This window comes from Botryllus schlosseri, chromosome 5, assembly GCF_051294905.1.
Source record: "Botryllus schlosseri isolate E-star chromosome 5, Bs_hap1, whole genome shotgun sequence".
NCBI lineage: Eukaryota > Metazoa > Chordata > Ascidiacea > Stolidobranchia > Styelidae > Botryllus > Botryllus schlosseri.
In genome coordinates, this window is record NC_137240.1 from 19,531,365 (window position 1) to 19,554,287 (window position 22,923).

At 39.9% G+C, this 22,923-nt stretch overlaps 2 protein-coding genes across 4 annotated transcripts in view; one reads left to right on the forward strand and one right to left on the reverse strand.

The window, feature by feature from the left end:
- Positions 1–22,923, reverse strand: part of LOC145439865 (uncharacterized) — a 437,408-nt gene that overhangs the window by 218,009 nt on the left and 196,476 nt on the right. The window contains exon 1 of one of the 2 annotated variants that reach the window (XM_080317520.1): positions 7,867–7,870. The exons of the other annotated variant lie outside the window; for it this stretch is intronic. The gene's annotated coding sequence lies outside the window, so the exon portion shown is untranslated. Of the gene's footprint in view, positions 1–7,866; positions 7,871–22,923 lie in introns of those variants that run through there. 2 annotated transcript variants of the gene reach the window in all.
- Positions 6,630–22,923, forward strand: part of LOC145439848 (uncharacterized) — a 62,363-nt gene continuing 46,069 nt past the window's right edge. The window contains exons 1-7 of one of the 2 annotated variants that reach the window (XM_080317497.1): positions 6,630–6,761; positions 6,836–7,004; positions 7,059–7,145; positions 8,439–8,560; positions 14,317–14,488; positions 14,986–15,107; positions 16,481–16,753. In XM_080317497.1, the coding sequence (XP_080173623.1) occupies positions 6,701–6,761; positions 6,836–7,004; positions 7,059–7,145; positions 8,439–8,560; positions 14,317–14,488; positions 14,986–15,107; positions 16,481–16,753 (1,006 nt within the window). In that variant the 5' untranslated portion in view covers positions 6,630–6,700. The remainder of the gene's footprint in view (positions 6,762–6,835; positions 7,005–7,058; positions 7,146–8,438; positions 8,561–14,316; positions 14,489–14,985; positions 15,108–16,480; positions 16,754–22,923) is intronic. The other variant, XM_080317498.1, reaches the window with a different exon arrangement.

Below are 22,923 nucleotides of genomic sequence, written 5' to 3' on the forward strand. Positions count from 1 at the left end.
GGAACGATATCGCTAAAGTCCGGTAATGAAACTATTGCATCATTTACAAGTGTATTGTGTCTTCACAGGGCTAATGCTATTCGCTCATCTGCTGCTATTACAATCCGGACCATAGTCGATGTGAACAGGATCTTACAGGGAGACGATCCCGACACCTACAATGTCTTACGTATGGTATCGTGTATTTTGCATTAAAATAGAAGAAGTCAACACCGAGCTTTTCCCACATCTATATGGAAGTGTCGTCATCATGTACCATCACTGTCTTTTACGCGGACGTGGAGTCGCGAATTCTCCACCCAAAACGTCGTTCCCGAACGCCAAGTGTCATAATCGTCTCTCATATAGATACACGAGTAGGGTTGCATTTAAAACAACTATTTTAAAACACTTTTTGTTAAAACATGTTTTAAACAATGTTTTGAATAAATGCCTTGTATAATTATACCATAATTGTCTGAATGCTTTCGAAAAATATGCAGTATGAGCCTACACCCAAGTTAGTTGACGTATGCGATGTGGAGTGGCTGGGACCCTCGAAATCGTCACTGCGTCATTAGTTATAGCAAGTAGATATAGATAATTGGTACGGAATGGGTGTTCTGATGATGATGACCGACGATCGTAAAAATGCTGCATAAAAATGTAGTCATGGTTAAAGATATTTTAGGTCTGTTCATGATAGTGGTCGGAAGCCCTTTTCGTCGAAGGAGCCGTATTTACCATATATTCTCAATAGTCAATGTCAATCCACTGTGACATCACAATTAAAGATTCGTGACGTCATGGCTACAAAAATCAAAAACTTGTTTTAAACAAGGGCCATGTTTAAAACATGTTTGTTTTAAATTAATTTTTGTTCTAAATGCAACCCCATACACGAAGGACTTAATAGTATGATATGTGCCTTGAACTCTTTAGTCCCAGGATATACCTGACCAATTTTCGACAAATGTTTGGCATCCTGCATCCCCTCATGAACATCGAAACACTCTCCCGCGGACAGCTTATTTTATCAGAAAAGTAGTTTTTTCTTTGCACTGAATTAAATATGAAGAGGCAAACATCTTGCAAACGTCGTGCGGGTAAAACAAAACTCTGATAAGAGACTTATGCCTCAGTATGGTGTTAATATTAGGTTTGCCCCTTCATATTGTAGCCGATATGTATATATTTACTCAAATCTACATATTTACTTTTACATTTACTCTTATCTATTGGAGCGCCACGCCATATCTGTTGTTGTTGCAGTAGTCATGTAAACTTAACAATAGAAACCAAACATATTGATGACGTCTGGACATGTCTTAACATGCTTGAAATCAACACCAACTAATTCCGATTGACGACATATAAATAAGGACTGGCTACTTCAAATGGAAATATTGTGCGATGGCTATTTAATCAGGTTTCGAAAAAACTACACGTTTCTGTAATTCTTTTGTAGCAACATCGGCGTTATTGATAAAATATGAGGGGCATATAGTGGCTATTCAATTTAAACTTCCAAATCAATATTTTTCTACCACCGTTAATATTTATTAGTTCACTATTCGCAAGATTCTACTTTCGTTTTCGCTATCTTATGACTGATCATACTGTGTATCTGATCTTACCGAATATGCTGTTACGGCAAACAAATATTGAAAGAGCACTCCTACCTACTCCTATATATGATACAGAATATTAACAACCGTGTTTATAGATATCGTAACATCAGTAGGTTACTTATCTGTATCTAGTCAATTTGATGACTATCCTGACATGCCCGTGGAAATTTGCTTTTCCAATCAGAAGAGCGATTAATGTAAGAGTCTGTCGTAATCATAATAGTAATGTGTGCCCACCCATGTGACAGACGATAGTGGGACGTTTTCTTAATACATATCCCTATACTTATATTTCTATTTAAAACGAGATCAGCCGACGATTGACGTTTTAGTCATAAGCAGTGTTGGTCGCAGATAGGCATGAAATATCTGATGCACATGGTGTTAAAAAGACAGGCATATTAAGACGATATCTACTAGGTCGTCCTAACGCATCTTAATGACGCACAAAGGGGTCAACTAGTCATATTGTACGGTTAGCTACAGATGACTGCGAGAATCTGTTTGTAGCAACCTTGTTTAAATGATTTTGTAAGTATTGAAGAAGATGAAGAAAAAGCATACGGCCAATATCCCCTTTTATATTTTCAATAGCTTGTGAAGAATGGTATCACGAAAGGGCTGAGTCATCGGTCACGGCCCTCTGTCAATCCACGTTTTCCCGAGATGCGTATTTATCTAGCCTTGCTATATTTAGATATACAGCTGCATAATATTCATATTATTATACGCAACAGAACAGTGACGATTATGACGTTTTTGAGGTTTTGTGCGCCACGCTATGTGATAATTCTTTGAGCCGTGCCATGCATTTTCGGATGTCTTCTCTTGCTCTCTCTCTCTCTCTCTCCCTCTCTCTCTCTCTCTCCCTCTCTCTCTCTCTCTCTCCCTCTCTCTCTCTCTCTCTCTCCCTCTCTCTCTCTCTCTCTCTCTCTCCCTCTCCCTCTCTATCATCCACGTGTCATTCGTGGGATAGTTGATACTGACTTCTAGCATGTGATCTTGATTTCTGAGAATCAGAATCGCCCTACAGCTTGAGAATTTGATGAACAATCCGTCCGAATCCGAGTACTCTCATCCATGCCCATCTGAAAGATCCCCTCCAAAAATCCGCATTGAATTACGTTACTGAAGAATCCATTTTCGACAGCTAATCTGAGCCTATATACCAGGGGTCACCGACACGCGGAACGCCACAAGCGGTTTTAGAATTCAGAAGAACGCTTGGTAAAGCAATTGGTAATGCTGAAATGAATTTCAGTGTCAAAATATTGTTGTTGTTGTTGTTCTAAATAAGCTTATCTCCTGTGCCCAATACCACTATCAACCACTAGCTGAGACGGCTTAGGCGATGGCATCAGCATTCCACGGAGGGAGAATCATGACTCGAATGGTCATATCGCCTTGACGTGCAATGGCCCAGACACTGCCAAGACCGAGAAGATTAGAGAACAGCTAGGGGTTTCGCCATAAGATCAAGTGTGTCGCTGTCGGGTATTTGCATGTCGCTGAATCCAAAAATGACATTAGTTTTTCCGAATTGGCGCTATTGTTTTGAGATATTCCATATTTAGTTTCCACAGATGCTGAAAATACCCAGTTTTGACGTACGTGTAATTATTTTTTTCTACAACTTTGATGAGTCTACATCAGTCTTCAAGCATATGTGCATTGTGCATACCGTATTCCTCTAGTTCTGAAGGGATATCTCTGAAAACGCAATCGTTAACACAGAGAGCCGTGTTAACGGGAATCATGCTTCACGTGAAGATCGAGCAAAAAATAGGCGGTATTAGCAGTAAACAAAAACAGCTGACTTCAAAGCACAAGCACTACTTTTAGTAACGCTGAAAGTATATTTAGTAAGGTATCAAAGCACTTTACACAACTATAGGACTACGCTATAGCCACATAGCTATAAAATGAGATATTGATGTCATGTGATAACTGAAGGTAGTACTCGACACTGTAGCCTACATATGGTTAACAACACAAATAAACTGCAGCTTATCAGAATGATGCTTCTACTGTTACACTCCCCTCGTCTGATTTACAGTGTGATGCTGTACATTGTGTACAGTTTGCAGAAAGCTGAGGAAATCACTCATAACGGTAGAGATAGACAGTACAGCAACATGCCGAGTATAGGCTGCAGCTAGATAACTTGTGCTGTCCAAAATGTAGTGTTTTCAATGTCTTGTTTCTGAAGTAACAACAGCAAATATACACAGTGACGTATCTGTTCCAGAATAAGTAATGCAGTGCCTTAAGATACATTTCCAATATGCATGTTACTGATACTTCTGTTCACATCTAGCAGTTCTTAAACTTAATGATTTTTGTTAAATAAAAAATATCAATATCTTAAAAAATAATGGTAATTCAAAGAAACGAATGTCCTTGTCGGACCCAGCAGTCCAAAATACCCAGAATCCAATAAAGTATTTTTGGCACTCAATTTTTTTTTGTTGGCCAGTGTTATTCATATTTGCTTGGACACTTGGACACAGAACAGCGTTCCAGTGCTACCATGGACTTCTATCCTAAACTGTTCACTGTTCCTTTCTGGTTATCGACCTGACGATTTATTCTTTTGGCTTGTAATAAAGAGTCATTTCTGGTCAGAACAATTCAAGAATATCTGAAATAAAAGTTACAGCTCTATCCGAAAACAGCCGGCACTAAATTAAAATCGAATCCGTCTACAATGATTGTGGAAATCTCGGTTTGAATCATATCCTAATCCGAATGATGCTCGTCGCTGCTTCTAGCTCGGCTCACAGTAATTCTTGTTTTTTTGATACACTGCGGCGAAGTCGGCGGATGCGGGACCATTAGAATAGGGTTACCTACCATATTTTGATATCCGAAAAAGAGGACACTTTTCAAAAATTATGGAAGCTCCAGAACCGGAAGAGAAAACTGGTGATCTGGCGATTTTAAACACTCTTCGGCTGATAGTACTGTATTGACGAAAAGAAGACCATTAAACTTTGTGTCGGCTAACGTTTACCCTATTTTTTTACAAAACTCTAACGTTCGCTGCTTTGTCGTGGAGTTTTTTTATCGCATTTCAATACTATGGTAGTATGGTATGGACCAGAGTTGGATCAATTACATTATTTCAGTTAAATTACAATTACAATTACAATTACTCCTTGCATGCTTCAATTACATTACAATTACAATTACAATTGCTGCTGTTGAACATGTAATTGAATAATCATAAATTCAACCGTGCTCCTTGACAACCGTAGCGTCGTAATTAACAACAATTCAACTATTCATGTTTCATTCATGATACGCAAATACCCGTTAATTAATAAAAAGAAAAACGTTTTCGAACTATTCCAGTATGCAGTATGTCGTTGAAAAAAGTATTATAATATATGCACGTGTTGGATTTGCGTATATAGTATATAATTAAAGAAATAATATTATTTTTATCGAGGGACGTAGGAATTAGGATGAGGGGTAAAAACAAAACCGTGCCTTGTCAGAAAAGACGTTATATATTATCCAGTGGTCTGGTTAGTTAGCCCGACGAAGTAAAAATGCAGCATCGTGATCTGAAAGCGTATTGTAGATTGCCAACCCACGGATAGATGAGCAAGATGTGATTCACGGATGAATGCACCGACAAACGTACTGCAGAGCCGGCAGCAGCAAACTTTGTCGTCCTAGAGCTGGCGACTCAACGTCCAAATTTGATGCATCTGGTCTTTATCGTAAGCTATTGATGCACTAATTCCGAAAATACAAATTAAAATCTCGTCGGGGCAATGTAACTGCTCCAAAATAGCCGTTTAAGGCCGACTGTTCTGAGAAGTGAGAGCGCCGCAGCAGCATGACCACAACAATGACCAATTACGCCCAGCGATTGTTCAGAACAATGCCGATTCCTAAACTTTCACAACTATTTCGGGATGGTACCATTGCCTGGAAATATACTTTTATTGCGGAATCAGTGCGACACTATCTCTTTCGATTAGGACCATACATATCAAATTTCGACGCTTGGATCGCCAGCTATGGGAGTATCAATTCTGCTGCTTTTAGTCGGCTCAGCAGTTCGCTTCTCGGCGTATTCATTCGTGAGTCACGTGTTGCGTATTCAATCGTGAGTCACGTGTTGCGAATCCATTCGTTGGTGTGTAATCTAATAATTGTATACAATGGCAGCCGAGGTCAGCATAGCGGTAAAAATAAAAAACGCAAGGGCGCAGTCAAGGGCTTCCGCGAATGGATTCACCAAATTCCTTGTCGACATTTAAAGAGAATGCACTGCAAGTCAATTATTTTATGTTGTGCTTGTCTGGTCTCTATAGCAATTTAATGTAATTGAAATTGTAATTGAGCAAAATTTTTGTCAAATTACAATTACAATTACAATTACACAAAATAAAAATGCTTCAATTACAATTACATTACAATTACATTGAAAAATGTAATTAATTACATTCAGCTCAATTACAAATTACAATTGATCCAACTCTGGTATGGACGCATGGTAACCTATACCATAGATTACCATACATATACGTACACCATACACATACGTATTTGGATTGTGGACGCCGCCCTTTTCTGTTTATATTTTAATATACACGAAGCTTGTGGGCCTTGACCATAAATGGGCACAAAATATATATATTGTGTGTAATATATATCCGGTGTCGTTGGATTTGAGATTTACTTAACACGGGCTGCTCTGTGGAACGGCTGCATTACGGCTGATAAGGATATGTTGCAATCGCCGACTCTCCACTCCAATTTCGGCATGCAAGGAAATATAAACGCTGCACGTCACACATATCCCGGCTGTCAAGCAACAACCGATTAAAAGTTATTTGAATATTGATAATAGAAAATCTGAGAGTACAATTTTTCAATTGAATTTATAGATAGGCGGAAGATTTTTCGATTTGAAAATATAGTAAAAACGTATTCCATTTAATAGTAAGTTAGAATAATACAAACGGAATAATTGAAAAGCATGCTTCGTTTTCAGGAGCAGTCCTGATTTGAATCGTATATTATATATAGCTTAAAATTTGACATTTCTCCAACACTGGTAGAGATATTCAATCATGCGATGCAGGATGCTCAAAGCTGTTTTATTTCTCTCTTCGGTAGTGTCAGTATTAGCAGGTACGTAGCTCTACAGGTCTCTAGATGTTTCGTTTATTTAGCTATGATTTGAAATAAAGTCTCATTTCTTTCAGGACTGAAAAATAGCATAAAATTCGACGGTACTACCCTGAAATTTTATAATGGAGAGCATGATTCAGCAACATTCGGTACTGCAGTTGTTAGTTGCTTTCAGAAAGGCGGAGAACTAGTCATGCCGAAGTATAAGAAACTGAATGATGCTGTGACTCAAGTTGTTAATAAGTTAGTAAATAATAACCGCATAAGAACCATGGATATTTACCCTCTTTTTTCAAGGGGAGCCGCGTGGATTGGAGGTGGTGATTTTTTTGGTGAGGGTAACTACGAATGGAACGATGGCGAAAGGCATGAATGGACAAACTGGTATGCTATATTTAAAACAGACTTTATATTCTGCACGATTCCAGTTATTGGTGTATATTGTATATGACCCTACTGAAAATATTACGCTCAGTATCAGTGCCAGTGCCAGTATACCTACAGAATGTCAGTGTCGGCTTGGACCGCCCATATAGTGGTTATTATTAGGGCTGGGCAAAATCGAGTACCCAAGTGATTCGATTCTGAATCACGTATAACGCTTAGAGTCGAGTCGAGTAATCGAGTATCGCTCGTTATGACGTCACAACAGAATGTACTATGTCAAAGTTCAAATATGTACCTTTTATACTACCACAAGGAACATAATGCCTGGTATCCGTCACAGTAAAGATACTTTGGTATTTTTTAACCATACCGATTTGATTGCACTTCTTGACAATGTTGTGGGGTGATCATGACTTCGGAAATGTGTTATTTCCAGTAACGTCCGTTGCTTTATACTATGTCTGGTATGCTGCGACACTGCCAATCAAGGTTTGAAGACTTCCACAGTGGAAAATAGTATCAAAAATATGATTATCGTCAGTAAATTAACTTTCAGTTGCGAGGAGCGTATAATTTCAGTACTCGAAAAAATCGTCTTTTATTACTCGACTCGAATCATTGAAATTAATACTCGATTCAGATTCGAGTACTCGAATCATTGTGCCCAGTCCTAGTTATTATACGTTATTACTATAGGGACGGTGAAACTGTGAAAGGTTTCGGTTAGTGTGACGATGGATTTCCGTAAATGCAGTTCACTGGGAACATGAACATGTGACATCTCGTGGTTTCGTAATGTTAATTCGAAGACAAATCGCTATCTGACTTCGATCGCCGTCGACTCCAGAATTCTTACCTGAGTGTTACAGGTTGATCTAAGCCCCTCCTCGCCACGTGATCCGCCCAAGCAACATCTTATAAAAAGCTTAGAAGTGGGTCGTACTACAAGTCGATAAATACAGAAACAAAAACAAAGAAAATTGGCCTGGTGTAAAATGACCAATAGGCTATATAGTCGAAACACCATGCACACCAAACAAACAAATGGTAGGAGTACACAGTGTACTAGTCAATCACTGTAGCGTACGCCAGGTATTGTATTTACTCTTGCACCGAGCCAAGCAGTGGAACACATGTTCTGCCAAAAGGCCTTATCTTTCTTGTTTTCTTATTGCAAAACGGACAACGGAGATATGCAGTCCCATGTTGCTTAGGGTGTGTTCTAGCCCCAGCCAGTGCTAATTACAATAACTACATGCGCCTAATCCCGGTAATCCCAACTTCATTAAGGGACGATGGGGAGCCTAGTAATTCGGGAGGAGATGAGGACTGCATTGAAATAAATCATTCACGCGCAGATGCCTGGAATGACGATAACTGCTGTAAAAATAACGGATATGTTTGTCAAATACGTATGTAACTTCATTTATGATTTTTCCACCAAGTCACTATCGCATTATTCACCAATTACTGATACTACGAAAATATTTGATATCATATTAATATGTACATTGTACAGTGATGTATGCTACACCAAAGGTAGACCACACAAAGCATCGAATGATTCCAACTGGACACAAAGTGACATCGAAGTATAATGTTGTATGTTCGATCAATGAGATCAGAGAACGGTAATCTTTTTTGTTCTACAAGTAGATTTCAAATGACAAATTTAGTCATAAATATACTCAAATACACCACCCTAAATTTATTGCGGCTCATCATCTACAAGGCCACCTATCAGTGTGAGCTTTTGGGTTCAAGACACAAATAATTATAGAACTTAATCACACTCACAATGTACCTTTCAAGTTCACTAAGTTTCGCAGTTCGTCTTTGTTGATGTCATTACAGAACATCGGCCTCGAGTATGTCGCTAACAGAAGCAAGGTTTTTATTGCTCTTACGGCTAGGGCTGGGCAAAAACGAGCACCTGAGTGATTCGATTCTGAATCACGTAATATGCTTCGAGTCGAGTCGAGTAATCGAGTATCACTCATTATGACGTCACAACAGAATGTACTATGTCGAAGTTCAAATATGTACCTTTTATGCGTGGCTGCTTTTATGTCGTAGCTTTATAATATGTCTGGCAGACATGGGGTGATTACTTCATGAATGTAATCGATTGCGATTACGATTACTTCTGAATCACGCGATTACGATTACGATTACGATTACAGCAAAATCAGGAAGTAGTCGATTACGATTACGATTACATTGTAAAAGTAATCACGATTACTCACGATTACATTTATTTTGCATCTTAGTAGTTATATTGGAAGACAATACCTGGATTGCGCTGAAAAGGCCTAATGAGAAAACAACTTTATTTAAAAAAGATGCGACATTTGCTTGTTACGTCATAATTTACCCATTGTCCATTCTATATGGGACGATTTATCGCACCCAACTATTTGCATTCTTGCTAGGTCCTTAACTCCCGCACCCCAAATTCCCTAATAGGGTGGGGAGCGTGCTCGGAGGGGACTCAAAAGTATTTCGTAAACCAACATAAATTAGAGAGTATTTTCGAGAGATTTCATTAACTTGAAAATTCTCTTTGAGTTTTGCGATTTAAATGTCTCCAGATAGCTTGATTTTGAAATGCATATGTGTCCCCCTAAAGAAATGAAGCATGCAGAATTCATAGCAATACGCATTTTTGTGCCAGTCAATACCGCGCCTCCAGGCACCAAAACACATATGAAGTTTCGGCGAGCATGCGACTCCACGAAGTGTACTACATTGGTCGAAACTTAGGGTATGTGTCCATTGTCAATAGCCGCGCTGGGTGGGCGTGACTAACAGTTCGGTCCTTTCAATCTGGGCCGACGATGCACTTGGACACCCTCAGAGCATTAGACATGAAAATTTGTGTGTGCGTCTCACGCAAGTTTTCCTTTTAGTCTGCTACGTTTGGGCCACTACAATATCTTTTGACTATACAACAGACCGGAGGTCACGAATTAACAACATATAATAAAGTAATTATTGCAAGATAACAGACGTTATAATTATGAATTACGCACCTCCTGTTCTTCAGGTAAATCTGGCCATCGGTGGTTGAGATAGGATTTAAAATGCCATATAAATGCCATTACCAATATTATTGACGAAATTAAAACTTCAACTTGAAAATTGACTACCCAATGGGGGCCCAAGACCAACGTTTAGAGTGGGATACGATTTTGTTGTTTTGATTCTGATTCTAGCTACGACCCACGCTAACATGGTAGCCTATATAAGCCGATGGCTATGACGGCAGGTCCAAATGTTCAGTAAAGAATTGTGAAATAGCGATTGGCGCCCGTTTTGAGTAGAATGATATGAGAATAAGAAAAGGTGGACATAAAATTCTGCCTTCAACCTAATACAGATAATGCAATGCAAGGTGTCATTACGAGAAACGGCAAAAACAAACGACTCGGTCGACTCGGAGGTGATTAATCATCCTGCTGCAAGGTAGTGGCGTCTGAAATGTATATTGATAACCCGATATACAGCACGGTGGGTGTTCTTACAATCACACAAATGTACATCGAAGATCTAATTACTATGTGTGGATACTGCTTACGCAAAGACGAGGAGAGCTAATAGGCTACTTCTGACGTAATAATGAACAGTGGCATTTGAAAATCAGACGTTTGTGCTCTCAATAACGGGTATATTACCTCTTCCTTGTTCACGAATGTTCAGTTTATGGCACAGTCCTTGTACAAATAAAAAGTAATCGTTCTTTCACAGAAAAATCGATTAAATATGGGAAGTAGTCGATTACGATTACGATTACTTCGGAATTTTTTCGAATGTAATCGATTGCGATTACGATTACTTGAAAATGCTGTAATCGTCGTAATCGATTACGTTTACTAATCGCGATTAACCCATGTCTGATGTCTGGTATGGTGCGACACGGCCAATCAAGGTTTCAAGGCTTCCTCAGTGGAAAATAGTATCAACACTATAATTCTCGTTAGTAAATTAACTTTCAGTTGCGAGGAGCGTATATTTTCAGCACTCGAAAATTTCGTCTTTTACTACTCGAATCGAATCATTAGAATTAATACTCGATTCAGATTCGAGTACTCGAATCATTGTGCCCAGCCCTACTTACGGCAAGGTCAGGGTAATCCGGCATTGGCATAACATCGACTACCATAGTTTCTGAGGAGGGGTATTTGATTCCATGAGATTCCCACTATTTTCAGCTCTGCTCAAGTGATATAGAATGGCTCCCGTATTTTCAATACAGAAATTGACTCGAGTCGAATCATTTTAGGCATTTTACGCAAGTCGGACTCGAGTCATTGCTTCTTCCAAGAAGCAATGGGGATTGGACATACGAAACAACCTCATGCTTACGTCACTGCCAGTCACACTCATTTTGTGATTAAAGAGATTATATTGGAATTTTTAAACTTTTATCAGTGATCGTCACCAGTGTGATTCTGAATCTTCTCTTGACTTGCAACCTTTGCGACCTCTAGATTAGACGACGGACTGTGGTTAAATCAGTAAAAATTAGATTACATCCCAAAACGAACACAAAATTAATATCGACATAAACCTTATGTCGGATATTGTTCAGTATCGAATACACTTCAGGTTTAAATAGTTAGAAATACGCTACCGTGTCGCGCACCTGGGACCCTAAATTAGCGAAGTTTAAGTAATATGATTGCAATTCTGTGCAGCTGTCAGTAACTCCGCCATTATCTATACAAAGTACCTGTACCTAACGGAAAGGGTAAATAGAACCAATCCTGTAGTGTATATGAGGGGAATAGGGATCAAAAGCCCTACTTCCAAGATGAGCTGTTTTGCGTAAGCAATAGTTCCAGACTTGCACTATTTGATTACCATGTCAATTTCAAATCTCTGGTGTCGAAACTTAGCATGTAACTATATTTCATTGTGCTTAGTGAACCAGTGGTTACCAACCTTTTTTCCTGACGAGCAGAAATTTGAAAAATATTATAATTTGGGTAATCATTTGAACGTATGCATGTTGATTAAGTCGTACTACGAAATTTTACGATGACAAAATCACTAACTTCAAGAACTTATTCAATTTGCTACTACCTGGATATTTTAATTTATTACTATAGTACCACGAGTACCATTATGGATTTTTGGGGCGTCTTTTCTATAAATCATTACAAAATCACATCTCTGAGTGACTGCTCGCTTATGCTTGCCGCCAGTGCGATTTTCAATTCGCTTATGACAGGGCTGAGCAAACTTTTGAGCTCGCGGGCCGCATTCAACATCTGAATCCATTCGCGGGCCGCACTACATAAACTAACGCAATATTGGTATTTGATTATATAGTGAGGACATAGATATAATATATGTGCTTATTTAAAACAAACAAAACATTGCTTCGATGATATCGTACACGCGTCAGAAACATAGTGGCGAGATTTTATAGGCTGGTCGATCTCAATAACCAATTTTTCAAAACTATAGAGACGAAAGACGGTTTTGTCCCGATTCTTAGAACAGGCTTGAAATTTAAATACCCCAATTCTACGCATAAAGAGAACGAATCAACCTAAGACACGCGCGAATCGCTTTGAATAAGCACATCACTGAAATAAGTAAAACTGGAGTGACCAATCTGAAAGCACACTTGTGATCCGAATTATGCCAATTTCGTTTAGGATTTCTGTGATGTTTAGCAGTTGAAACCTATCAAACTGCGTGGGCCTTGGGATCTGACTGTCGCGCCAGAAATTAAACATAAAAAAATAATATATGAATTATTTACCTTAGAACAGTGGTTCTCAAACTTTGTAAGACACGCCCCGCTTATGATGGTGAAAGATCTCGCCCCCAACCCCCCAACCCCTTATCGTAATATCACAAAACGCAACCAGGATGCTAGCAAACCTATCGGATAGTTAATGAAAGACATGGAAGGTTACGACTGTGGATGAGAGATTTTTAAATATGAAACTGTGACTAAATACAGAGCAATAATCATGAATGGGAAGAAAATCGCGCATTTTTTTCACTCGAGCTCAGCTTCGCGTCCCCTTCAGATACTTTCACGCCCCCAAAGGGGGGCGCGCCCCCCAGTTGTGGAACCACTGCCTCACAATTATAATGGTGAAATATACTAAGAAAAAGTTTCATCGAGTACCTGCATTAATTCGAATTTTAGTACGCATTTTTATCAAGTTTCTTTAGACTCCCGCGGGCCGCACAGAACGGTAATGAGGGCCGCATGCGGCACGCGGGCCGTAGTTTGCCCACCCCTGGTTATGAACTTTACTTTACAGATCCAAAGGGATGGCAGTAAATATATCAATGTTGGTCTTAGTCAAAATGTTAACTGAACTTGTGAGCAGGCATGATTTGCATCTCCAAATCCCGTCATTTCGTCGACCAAGCAATGTCCAGTAAAAGAGAGAGTGTGAGAGAGAGAGACCATATATATTTTCGCCTGTACCATCGAGATGCTGTAACGATACAAATGTGATACGACCATCAAGCAAGGTCATCTAGTCTGCACCACCATATTTTCTCCCCCATGCTATCCGTGGATGCTGAACGCCAAGCGGTATAACCGCGGAGACCAATTTTCGAGTCTTTGGTCTGACCCGGCCGGGGATTGAGCCCACGACTTGCCTATCAAGAAGCCGGACGTATCACCATGGCACTATCTCGCTCGGCAACTGATTGATATTGTAGTTGAAATGTGACATATTGAAAACAATAACACAACTATCATTCATCGTCCACATGATCATTCTGAATGGGTTTTCAAATGTTCCCTCTAAGCTGCGCATTGCTGACAAAGTCGCTCAGCACGAAAAGCCGAATTTTTTTCGTTGATACGCACTGTTGTCCATGGGACCGCTCAGAGATTTGACGAGTGCGCGCAGACTCGTGGGACATTGGCATTGACGTAGGCTTATACGAATAAAATAATGTTAGGAAGGAAGTCAATTGCCTACCGTGTCAAGTAAAACCAATCTCATAGTTTTCGGGCAGAATCCAGCCACGAATTTTAAAATCGAGACTAATTAGGCTACAATGTTTTTAGGTTGGCATTAGGTAGATTATGGAAATCCAGATGGGGGTATAGGATATAACCGATGTGGTGAAAATATATTATCGTGTCGAAGAAACAACAACCGTCTACTTATATTCGTTTCAGCAGCTGGTACCAAATCTAAACCGTACGAATACAGTGCATTTACTGTATATGATGGATACATTGATCGGAGGTCTTATCTCCAAGCTCGGCAATTTTGTAAAAGACATAAATCTAGACTAGCATTGCTTCATGATGATGAGAATTTAGAAGCTCTGCTGTCGAACCTGGAAAAGTAAGTGATAGCCGGCTTTTAACATATATCATAGTTAGGGATTAGCCTGTATTTTGTGGCCCCTAGCGATGGCTTTTACCATTTCGTGACCCTGAATGGAACTCCTGGTTGTGGAACTTATAGGCTACTTGCATTCATGGGCTGATTCCATATTTGATCATATTGAATATTATAGAGAATAAATGGAAACAAAATCGATATGAAGCCACAGTCAGAAACTCATACAAGCCACAGTCAGAAAGTCACACGATCTTTTAGGTTCTCGAAGGCAAACCTGTCAGTCTTTCTTTCTTTTTCCGCGCAATGTTAATTCATACACTGAGCGAGAGATGAAAGTCTTCACAAAGAGACCACACGATACAGCCCGTATAGAACCGTTGACAGACTTAATATATATTTCGATGTAGGTGAGGTTCACCAAAATAATCTTGCTAAATACACTCTCTGTCACGCTCTCGTCCTATGGTTGCTATTCGTCCCCTATGAATTATTTTCAGCCCGAGCATGACGCCATTTTGGGTCGACAGCGAGAAAAAAGAAAATTCGTGCATCAGTGTGTCTGATGATGGTGTTTCCGATGCCGACTGCCTTCAGTCAATGTCGTTCATATGCGAGCAAGGTATGACTGAGTTCATGTACCGTAAATATCAGGTAACAGGTCGAAAAGCGAATCCAATTTACTCGATTGGATTTTAGTCACATTCGCTGATATACTTTGGCAGAGCGATACGATAAATAAGGCTTCGAAAGGTGGAAAAACAATATCCCTTCTCGCTATCACAGTGGCTCTCAAACTTTATTGAACACGCCCCCGTTTATGATAGTGAAGAATTTTTCGCCCCTATTATCGTCATATCACAAAATGCAACCAGAATGCTAACAATCATAACGGATAGCTTGATGCCATTGAAGGTTATGACATCATTTCATAAATCGGGATGTTATTCGTTTGCAGCATCTTAATATATACATTGAGCAACTTCATAGCTGATCAGTTTCGTTTTAAATACGACCCTTATATAATATAAGGTCAACTTCCATTTTGAATAAAAGATGGCGAAATAATTATTGGTACCAAAATAAAGATGAACGATCTTTGGTCGAATAAAACAAAACGAACACAAAATTCTGCCACCTGTAACCTACACATCACGGAAATTGTAAGCCGCGTTTATTATGAGCAGCTCTGGCAGCGCATACGTAGTTCTAATCGACGTTAATTACAGCGCTTGGTGGCCACTTTTTGATAGACACCTGTTCAACCCCCTACGTGCTGATATCATTTTTCAGGCACCATCATTGAGTATAGCAATGCTTGTAATGATAAATTCAGAAAACCGACGTTTCCTCTGTCATAATAACTTATTTATAGCCTACATCGCAGTATTTCTTGTCCATCTCACATTAGAGTCTTTGTGGAAAAGAAGAGCTTGGCGAGCGGCCTTTTACAAATCAAAATAGGCAAAATAAACGATTATTATCATGACTACTGCCAGCACATATCATGATCCATTGGATGTGGCAACTCAAATTTACGTCCGCCTTCGCAAACTAGCTGTACTATGAAGATCTCAAACTGAGCTCAACAAACCATTATCCACGCGGGAAGCTACATGATCATCACTTACATATACCGGTAATAAAATCAATATTCAATCCACAATAGCAATCTTTAAACTTATACTATGTGAGTCCTACTAAATGAGTTGCACGAGTATAACATTGGGATTAACAAAAATGCGGAGGATATTCCAGGAAACAAATAGCGCGAACGCTGTAAATCAACATTATCATTACATGAACTATCTATGTATTCGGGTCCTCTTACTTGTGCGATGAAGTTATGATTGGGATCTCCGCCATATTTAATTGAATGCATTTTAGAAATCATTGGTGTTAAGTGTATATGGTGGTCTTTTTTCGAATAATAGTAACGTGTATGCAGTTTGTGGTATCTTCTCGCGTAACACGTGCATGAAAATTGCATTCCAGTTGCTGCCCATGATTTGTCAGTTTCCGAAGAACAACCTTTCGTAGAGATGGGTATGAATCTGAATATCAACTGTTCTGCATTGGGGATTCCAGTTCCGAAGGTTTCCTGGTACCGAGGCGGCAGATACGTACCGCCCCAGAAACATGGACTCGGCAGCTCAACACTAGTGCTCAAGGACATAGGTCCCGATGATTTGGGCATGTATGTGTGTAAAGCTGTGAACGAAGTTGGAGGACAACTGAGACACATGGGAGGATTGTCTTTCGTTGAAAGTAAATATAGTAAATACAGCAGTATTCTTATACTGAATCTCGTTTGGAAGGTCGGCTTCCGTTTGTTTTCTATCGTTTACCACGTTTCCTACACTTCAGAGCTGGGTTGTAACCAAATCAGAAAGCACCGAGTCCTAGTCGTTGCGTTGACTGCTCAGTTTCTAGTTGAAGTCCTGTTAAAGCCAACTCTGTCTGGGGATATCGAATGGTTCGCATTTGAAATATACTAATTTTCCTCACTTTTACCAGTTTCTGGTGGCATTTTCAAGTACCAGAGCCAGTGTCTTCGAAAATACATTGAAATGTCGGCGTTGGCCGTCTGAGACTCAAGTCATATGACTTATTACTATATTTTTTATTCACAGTAAAACTGGTAACTACACACATAATCCGGGAAGCAACCTGTCCCCAAAGTAAAAACTGGTAACTACACACATAATCCGGTAAGCAACCTGCCCCCAAAGGACAATGGCGAGATTGGAGTAAATTTTAAAATTTCAGTAATACAGGCAAATTGTAATTCCTGTGTAATTCATGGAGAAGTCAGATTACAGAATTGCAGTAGATGAAGAATTGTCAAGTGTAAAAATCGTGATAGTGGCGTTGATCACAGCACAGGTTTTGTGCGCCACTTCTATTAGAATGAATTTATATTATCCAAACATATATCATCGCTCAGTACTATTGGCATACCAACATGCACATTGCACATTCAATACACGGAGCTTGCCGACACTATACAATATACAAACATGACATCAACACATTTGGTTAAACAAATTATAAATGTACAATTGTACATGTATTAGCTATACTATATAAATCCTCCGAAGATATCACGAACTCTGCAACATTATCCAATATCTTTGGATCTGTTAGAACGTCTTTCAAAATCCAATTTATTCGGTTCACTAGCGCAGCATCATTTATTTGTCTCCTTTGATGTTGATATCTCACACATTGTAACAAAAATTGCTCTATAGATTCTTCTGCATTGCATTGCTTACGTAGTGAAGTCTCAGAACAACGGACCTTATGTCGATGTTGATTCAGTCTGCAATGACCACTTCAATTTGAGCTCTGTCGCCGGTAATTGATGGTCGCAGATTCTTATACGCTCTCCCGGTTCCAGTGCTTTGGTATATCTGATCCCATTCACATATGCAATGGTTTCCTAAGAGGTCATAATTGATTGTTCCCGCCATTTTGTTCTTGAAGAAGAGTCATTGGCTAATTGATCGGCGATTTCGTTGCCACGAATACCAGCATGCCCTCATTGCCCAGGTATCAAGATGAACTTGATTGATTTATTGTTATTTTGAAGTTCTGCAATATATTCTAATATATCGTTCACAACGTAGTCATTGACCGATCCATGATTGGCGATGGCGGTTATGACTCGAACCAAGTCATATGACTCGAGACTCATACGGCCAAGACCGACATTTCATCGTAATTTCGAAGAATAGTAAAGTAACCACACAATTGGTATTTCGTCTATTGGTACTGGTACTAGAAAATGCGACCAGAAACTGCTAAAAGCGAGGAAAATTATTATATTATAAATGCGAACCATTCGATATCACCAAACAAGAGTTATAGAAAGTGCGTTTAACTTGGGCTCAGACTCGAATCATTGCACAAGACTCGGACCAAGTCATATGACTCGAGACTGGTTCTACTAAGACAGGCATTTTATTTTAATTTCAAAGAATAGTAAAGTTATCACACTATTATTATTTCGTATATCAGAACTCGTACTTGATAATGCTACTAGAGACTGTTAAAAGTAATGAAAATTAGTAGATTATGAATGCGAAGCATTCGATATCACCGAGCAGAGTTGTAAAAATTGGGGTTCACATGGCATCAGCTCAGAACGGAACAGTCAATACAGTGACTTGGACTGGGAATCGCGTCAAAGCACTATGACTTGGACTCGACACTCTACTCCGTGACTTGGACTCGGAGTTGACTCGGTGATGAATTGAAAATGACTCGACTTGACTCGAGTCAAAACTACAGAAGTGTGATTGACTTGTGACTCGGAACCTTTGACTTGCTTACAACCCTGATAATACCATGACTCGGACTCGACCCTATGCTCGCTGACTTGAACCCGGACTTGACTCGGTGGTGAATTTGAAAATGACTCGACTTGACTCGAGTCGAAATTACAAATGTGAGATTCATTAGCGACTCGGAGACCTGTGACTTGGTTACAAGCCTGGTATTTTGATAAAAGACTTCGAGTCAAGTCGCGTCATCATCAAATCGCAACTCGAGTCGGACTCGGGTCGAGTCATTACAACCTTGCTTCTGAGGCTTCGGACATTCTCGGTTCATATTAAATCCAGCTTTAACTGTGGCTGCAGTGCGCTAACGACGCCGGTCGCATATGATATACGTCAGTGGTTCTCAACATCCTGTCCGCGAGGACATTCCTGCCGGTCCGCCAGTTACATTACATTTTTACATCTTAATTTCAAGATGCAATGTTGAAGGCTTGTTCATTTATATAATAAACAAAACATCAAATTTTAAAATGATTCAGAACTTCGTGAGGTAACACTAGCGCTGGAAACATGTTCGATTTCATTTAAAGTTCAAGACGTGTCATTTGACGACGCGAGCAACAAGTAGCCAACAGAGCAAATGCGAGCTGACTCATTGCTAAACAGCACAGTTGGCGCGATCATTCGTTTTCGATTCATTCATTTTGTGCAGGACCGTAACTGGGGCACCCCAAACCGCCCCATTGGAGAGTGGCCGAGCTTGAAAAGAGCCCAAAATTATTTTGCAAATGAACATAAATTATAGCGTATTTTTTTGAAACATTTTCCAACATTGCGTTGCAGCTATTGCATTGCGTTGTCAGCCATTACCTCGCCACGACGTACCAACAACGTGGGTATACCTAGTATAGGGTTGCCATACGTCCGGAATTTCCCGGACATGTCCGGAATTTCACTGTTCAAACTAGCGTCCGGGAGGAATTTCTAAAATATGCCAAATGTCCGGAATTTTGAAGACTTGGCGTATGCTCATAACTTTTTCGTAAACCAGCTTAAAAATAATATTTTTGGGGAATATTTATGCTGATGCATGAAATTTTTCTTCGCGCTGCGCGCGATTTACTATCACATTTATTGATTTTATTATGGAGACTATCACCCTCGCAAAAACTGCAATAAAATATAAATAAAAACAACCTTCATTTACTGGAATAAGCCTAATTGTAATCGGCTCTTCAAAGTTTGATCTGGGCCACGGAACATTTTCAAATTGGAGATGGAGCCGCGACCATAAAAGGTGCGCACCGGCATAAGGCTGATAAACAATCTTATCGGTAGGACATGAACATGACTTAACCATGTGCAATTACGCTCCCTGTATTTTCGAACTCATCATCCTCCACCAGCTCTAACGCTAACTCTGATCGTGTGGGCGGAGAGCAGTAGCTATATAGTGATATATGGAATGACCAATGTTATTGACTGAATTCATTATTCATTCAAACAATTTAACGACCAGTTGCATATATAAACCAGATTCATATAGCAAGCCCCCCCCCCCCCAGAAGTTGCATCGATTAGCCCAGGGGTTCTCAAAGGGTGGGCCATGGCCCACTAGTGGGCCACAGGAGTAATTTTGGTGGGCCACAGAGCTATTTCGAAAATTATAGAATTCATGAAAGTTTGGTTGCATTTTTTTTTTTGTTCATATTAAAAAAAATATATTGATGTTATCGAATTATACGTAGCCTATGCTACATAAAGCTTTTCATCCGACTCTGATGAGACTTAGTGGCACGTATGGAGTCATGAATGTACAAGTCGAAATGGGAGGGGATACGGCGGCTTTTGTCCCACCAGCTATGACAACCTCCGACCGGCAGCGACGAAAATAATTTCAATTATATAATAACTGAAAGTTAATGCTGAAATATCCAAGTATTCCGGCAGGGTCATAATGGATTGAGGAGTTGGCACAGCATATTAATCTTCGGAGTCGGTCTAAAAATGTCCGGCCTTGAAATCGTTATACATAACGTAAGAGTCACATGAATTGGTGGTATCCTTGGAATTAATGTTATTACATCACAACTTCAAAGGTACAAGACATATACTAGGTAGGCCTACACTGTATTACTAGCGTATTAAAAAAATTTCAACACTTCTCTGTAGTATCCCATTCATCAAAGAATTGTTTAAAGCGGCCCAGAATGGGTTTAGTATTCCCCATCAGAGTGGAATTAAACCCCTAATCATACAGTGAATGCGGGGATTGGATCATTGGGTTTCGCGACTTGAGTCGAACAGAGGATGTAGAGTGTACAGGTACACACGAGTTACACGATATTGCAGGGCCGTAACTTTCGCACCCCTAACCAACAATTGGGAGAGCTCTAAGTTGGTAATAATTATTTCGTTGGTTGTCTGTTGGAGATTTATGTACCTTTAAATTTTTTGTCGCGCTCCGCGCGATTTCATGTTCCCTCGGATCGACATTTAAATATGGACAGTAGCCTAATGAAAGAAAAATGCGTATATTTTAGAGAAAAAGCCATATCGGTGGCGATTAGTCTACCACACATTGAAATGCACTATGACTTTATAAGAGGTGGGCCACAGAACATTTTCAAACCGGAAAATGGGCCACAGCCAAAAAATGGCTGATAACCCCTGGATTAGCCTATAGTGTGGGCTCAAAATCATTGTATATTTGGGCGGGAGGAGGCTGTAAACATGTGCTTTCGATCCCGGTTACACAACACACAGCAACACACTCTTGAACCGGATCGTGACCAGCACCTCTGGTCTCTGAGCAAAGCTTTGCTAGTGTGACGTCATAACTAATTTTGAAAACCACTAGTGGGCGCTAAAGAGTGTCCGGAATTTGGGTTTCTGAAATATGGTAACCCTAACCTAGTATCCATACCAAACGAGAAGCTTAAATCTGGAATCTTCGGTGGATCCAAGATTCGAATAAAGACTAAGGATTACAATGTGGTGTCATAGCGCAGTGGTATAATCCACAGCTGCAACATCAATTGATTGCGGGTTCGAGTCCGACCGTGGTCGACTTCAGAATTCCTACCCAAGTGTTGGAGGTTTATCTAGGCTCCTCCACGCCACCTCATCCGCGTAAGCGGTGTCTTACAAAAAGCCTTGAAGTGGGCTACATGTCGGCAGATACGGAACCCAAAATGCAGAAAATCGCCCTGGTGTAAATGACCGTTGTAGTCGACAAACACCATGAATCCTCCAAACAAACCATTAAACATAATAAAGTTTAGGCTAACATCGAACTCCGAAAGGTTTGCCAAAATTCGGCAACGAGAAAATCGATGCAGTCGTGCATGATCGAAAATTTTCTCCATTGGTGCGATTAAGCTACATAAACTCTCTGCTTACACTGAGTAGAATGAATGTGCTCACAAGTACACGTGAAAACATCCACCCATCAGTATGGTCTGGGATCGAAGCCCCCGGAAGTTTGGCTTATCGCCCTGTGGGGGCCCAAGACCGACATTTTTGGGAAGGGTTGACGAAGTGCTTTTTCGGCCCGGATTTGTGGATGGTCGGTATAGTTGCTGTAAGACAATATGGTAGTCCCCATATTTAAACCAAAAAAGATGATACTATATCGCGAGAAGAAAATTTTTATGTAGCATAAATCTGCCCGAAAATAGCATAAATGTAGCATAAATCTGCTCGAAATGTTTATGTTGATTTAAGAAATATTATGAGCCTACTTCAAAATTCCGGACATTTAGGCATATTTTAGAAATTCCTCCCGGACGCAGTTTTAACAGTGAACGTATTGCAACCTACTCTAGCACCATATAATTGTAAATAAACGGTTGCATACTTTACATTTTGGCTTCATTTCAAATTTGAATGTTCACCGGTCCGCCTGACATTTTTTGAAATTTTACCGGCCCGCGAGGTGAAAAAGGTTGAGAACCACTGATCTGCGCTAGGGTTACCATATTTTTGTGGCTCAAATTCCAGACGCTCTTTAGCACCTACTACTGGGTTTTATCTGGTATACAGCGCACCAGTCGTGTGTTTGACAGCCGTGACCCATGACGGAAACAACTTTTTGCAGTCTGCAGTCTCCTGTCTCCTCCTCCAAAATACAGTGTGATCTTGGACCCCCATAGC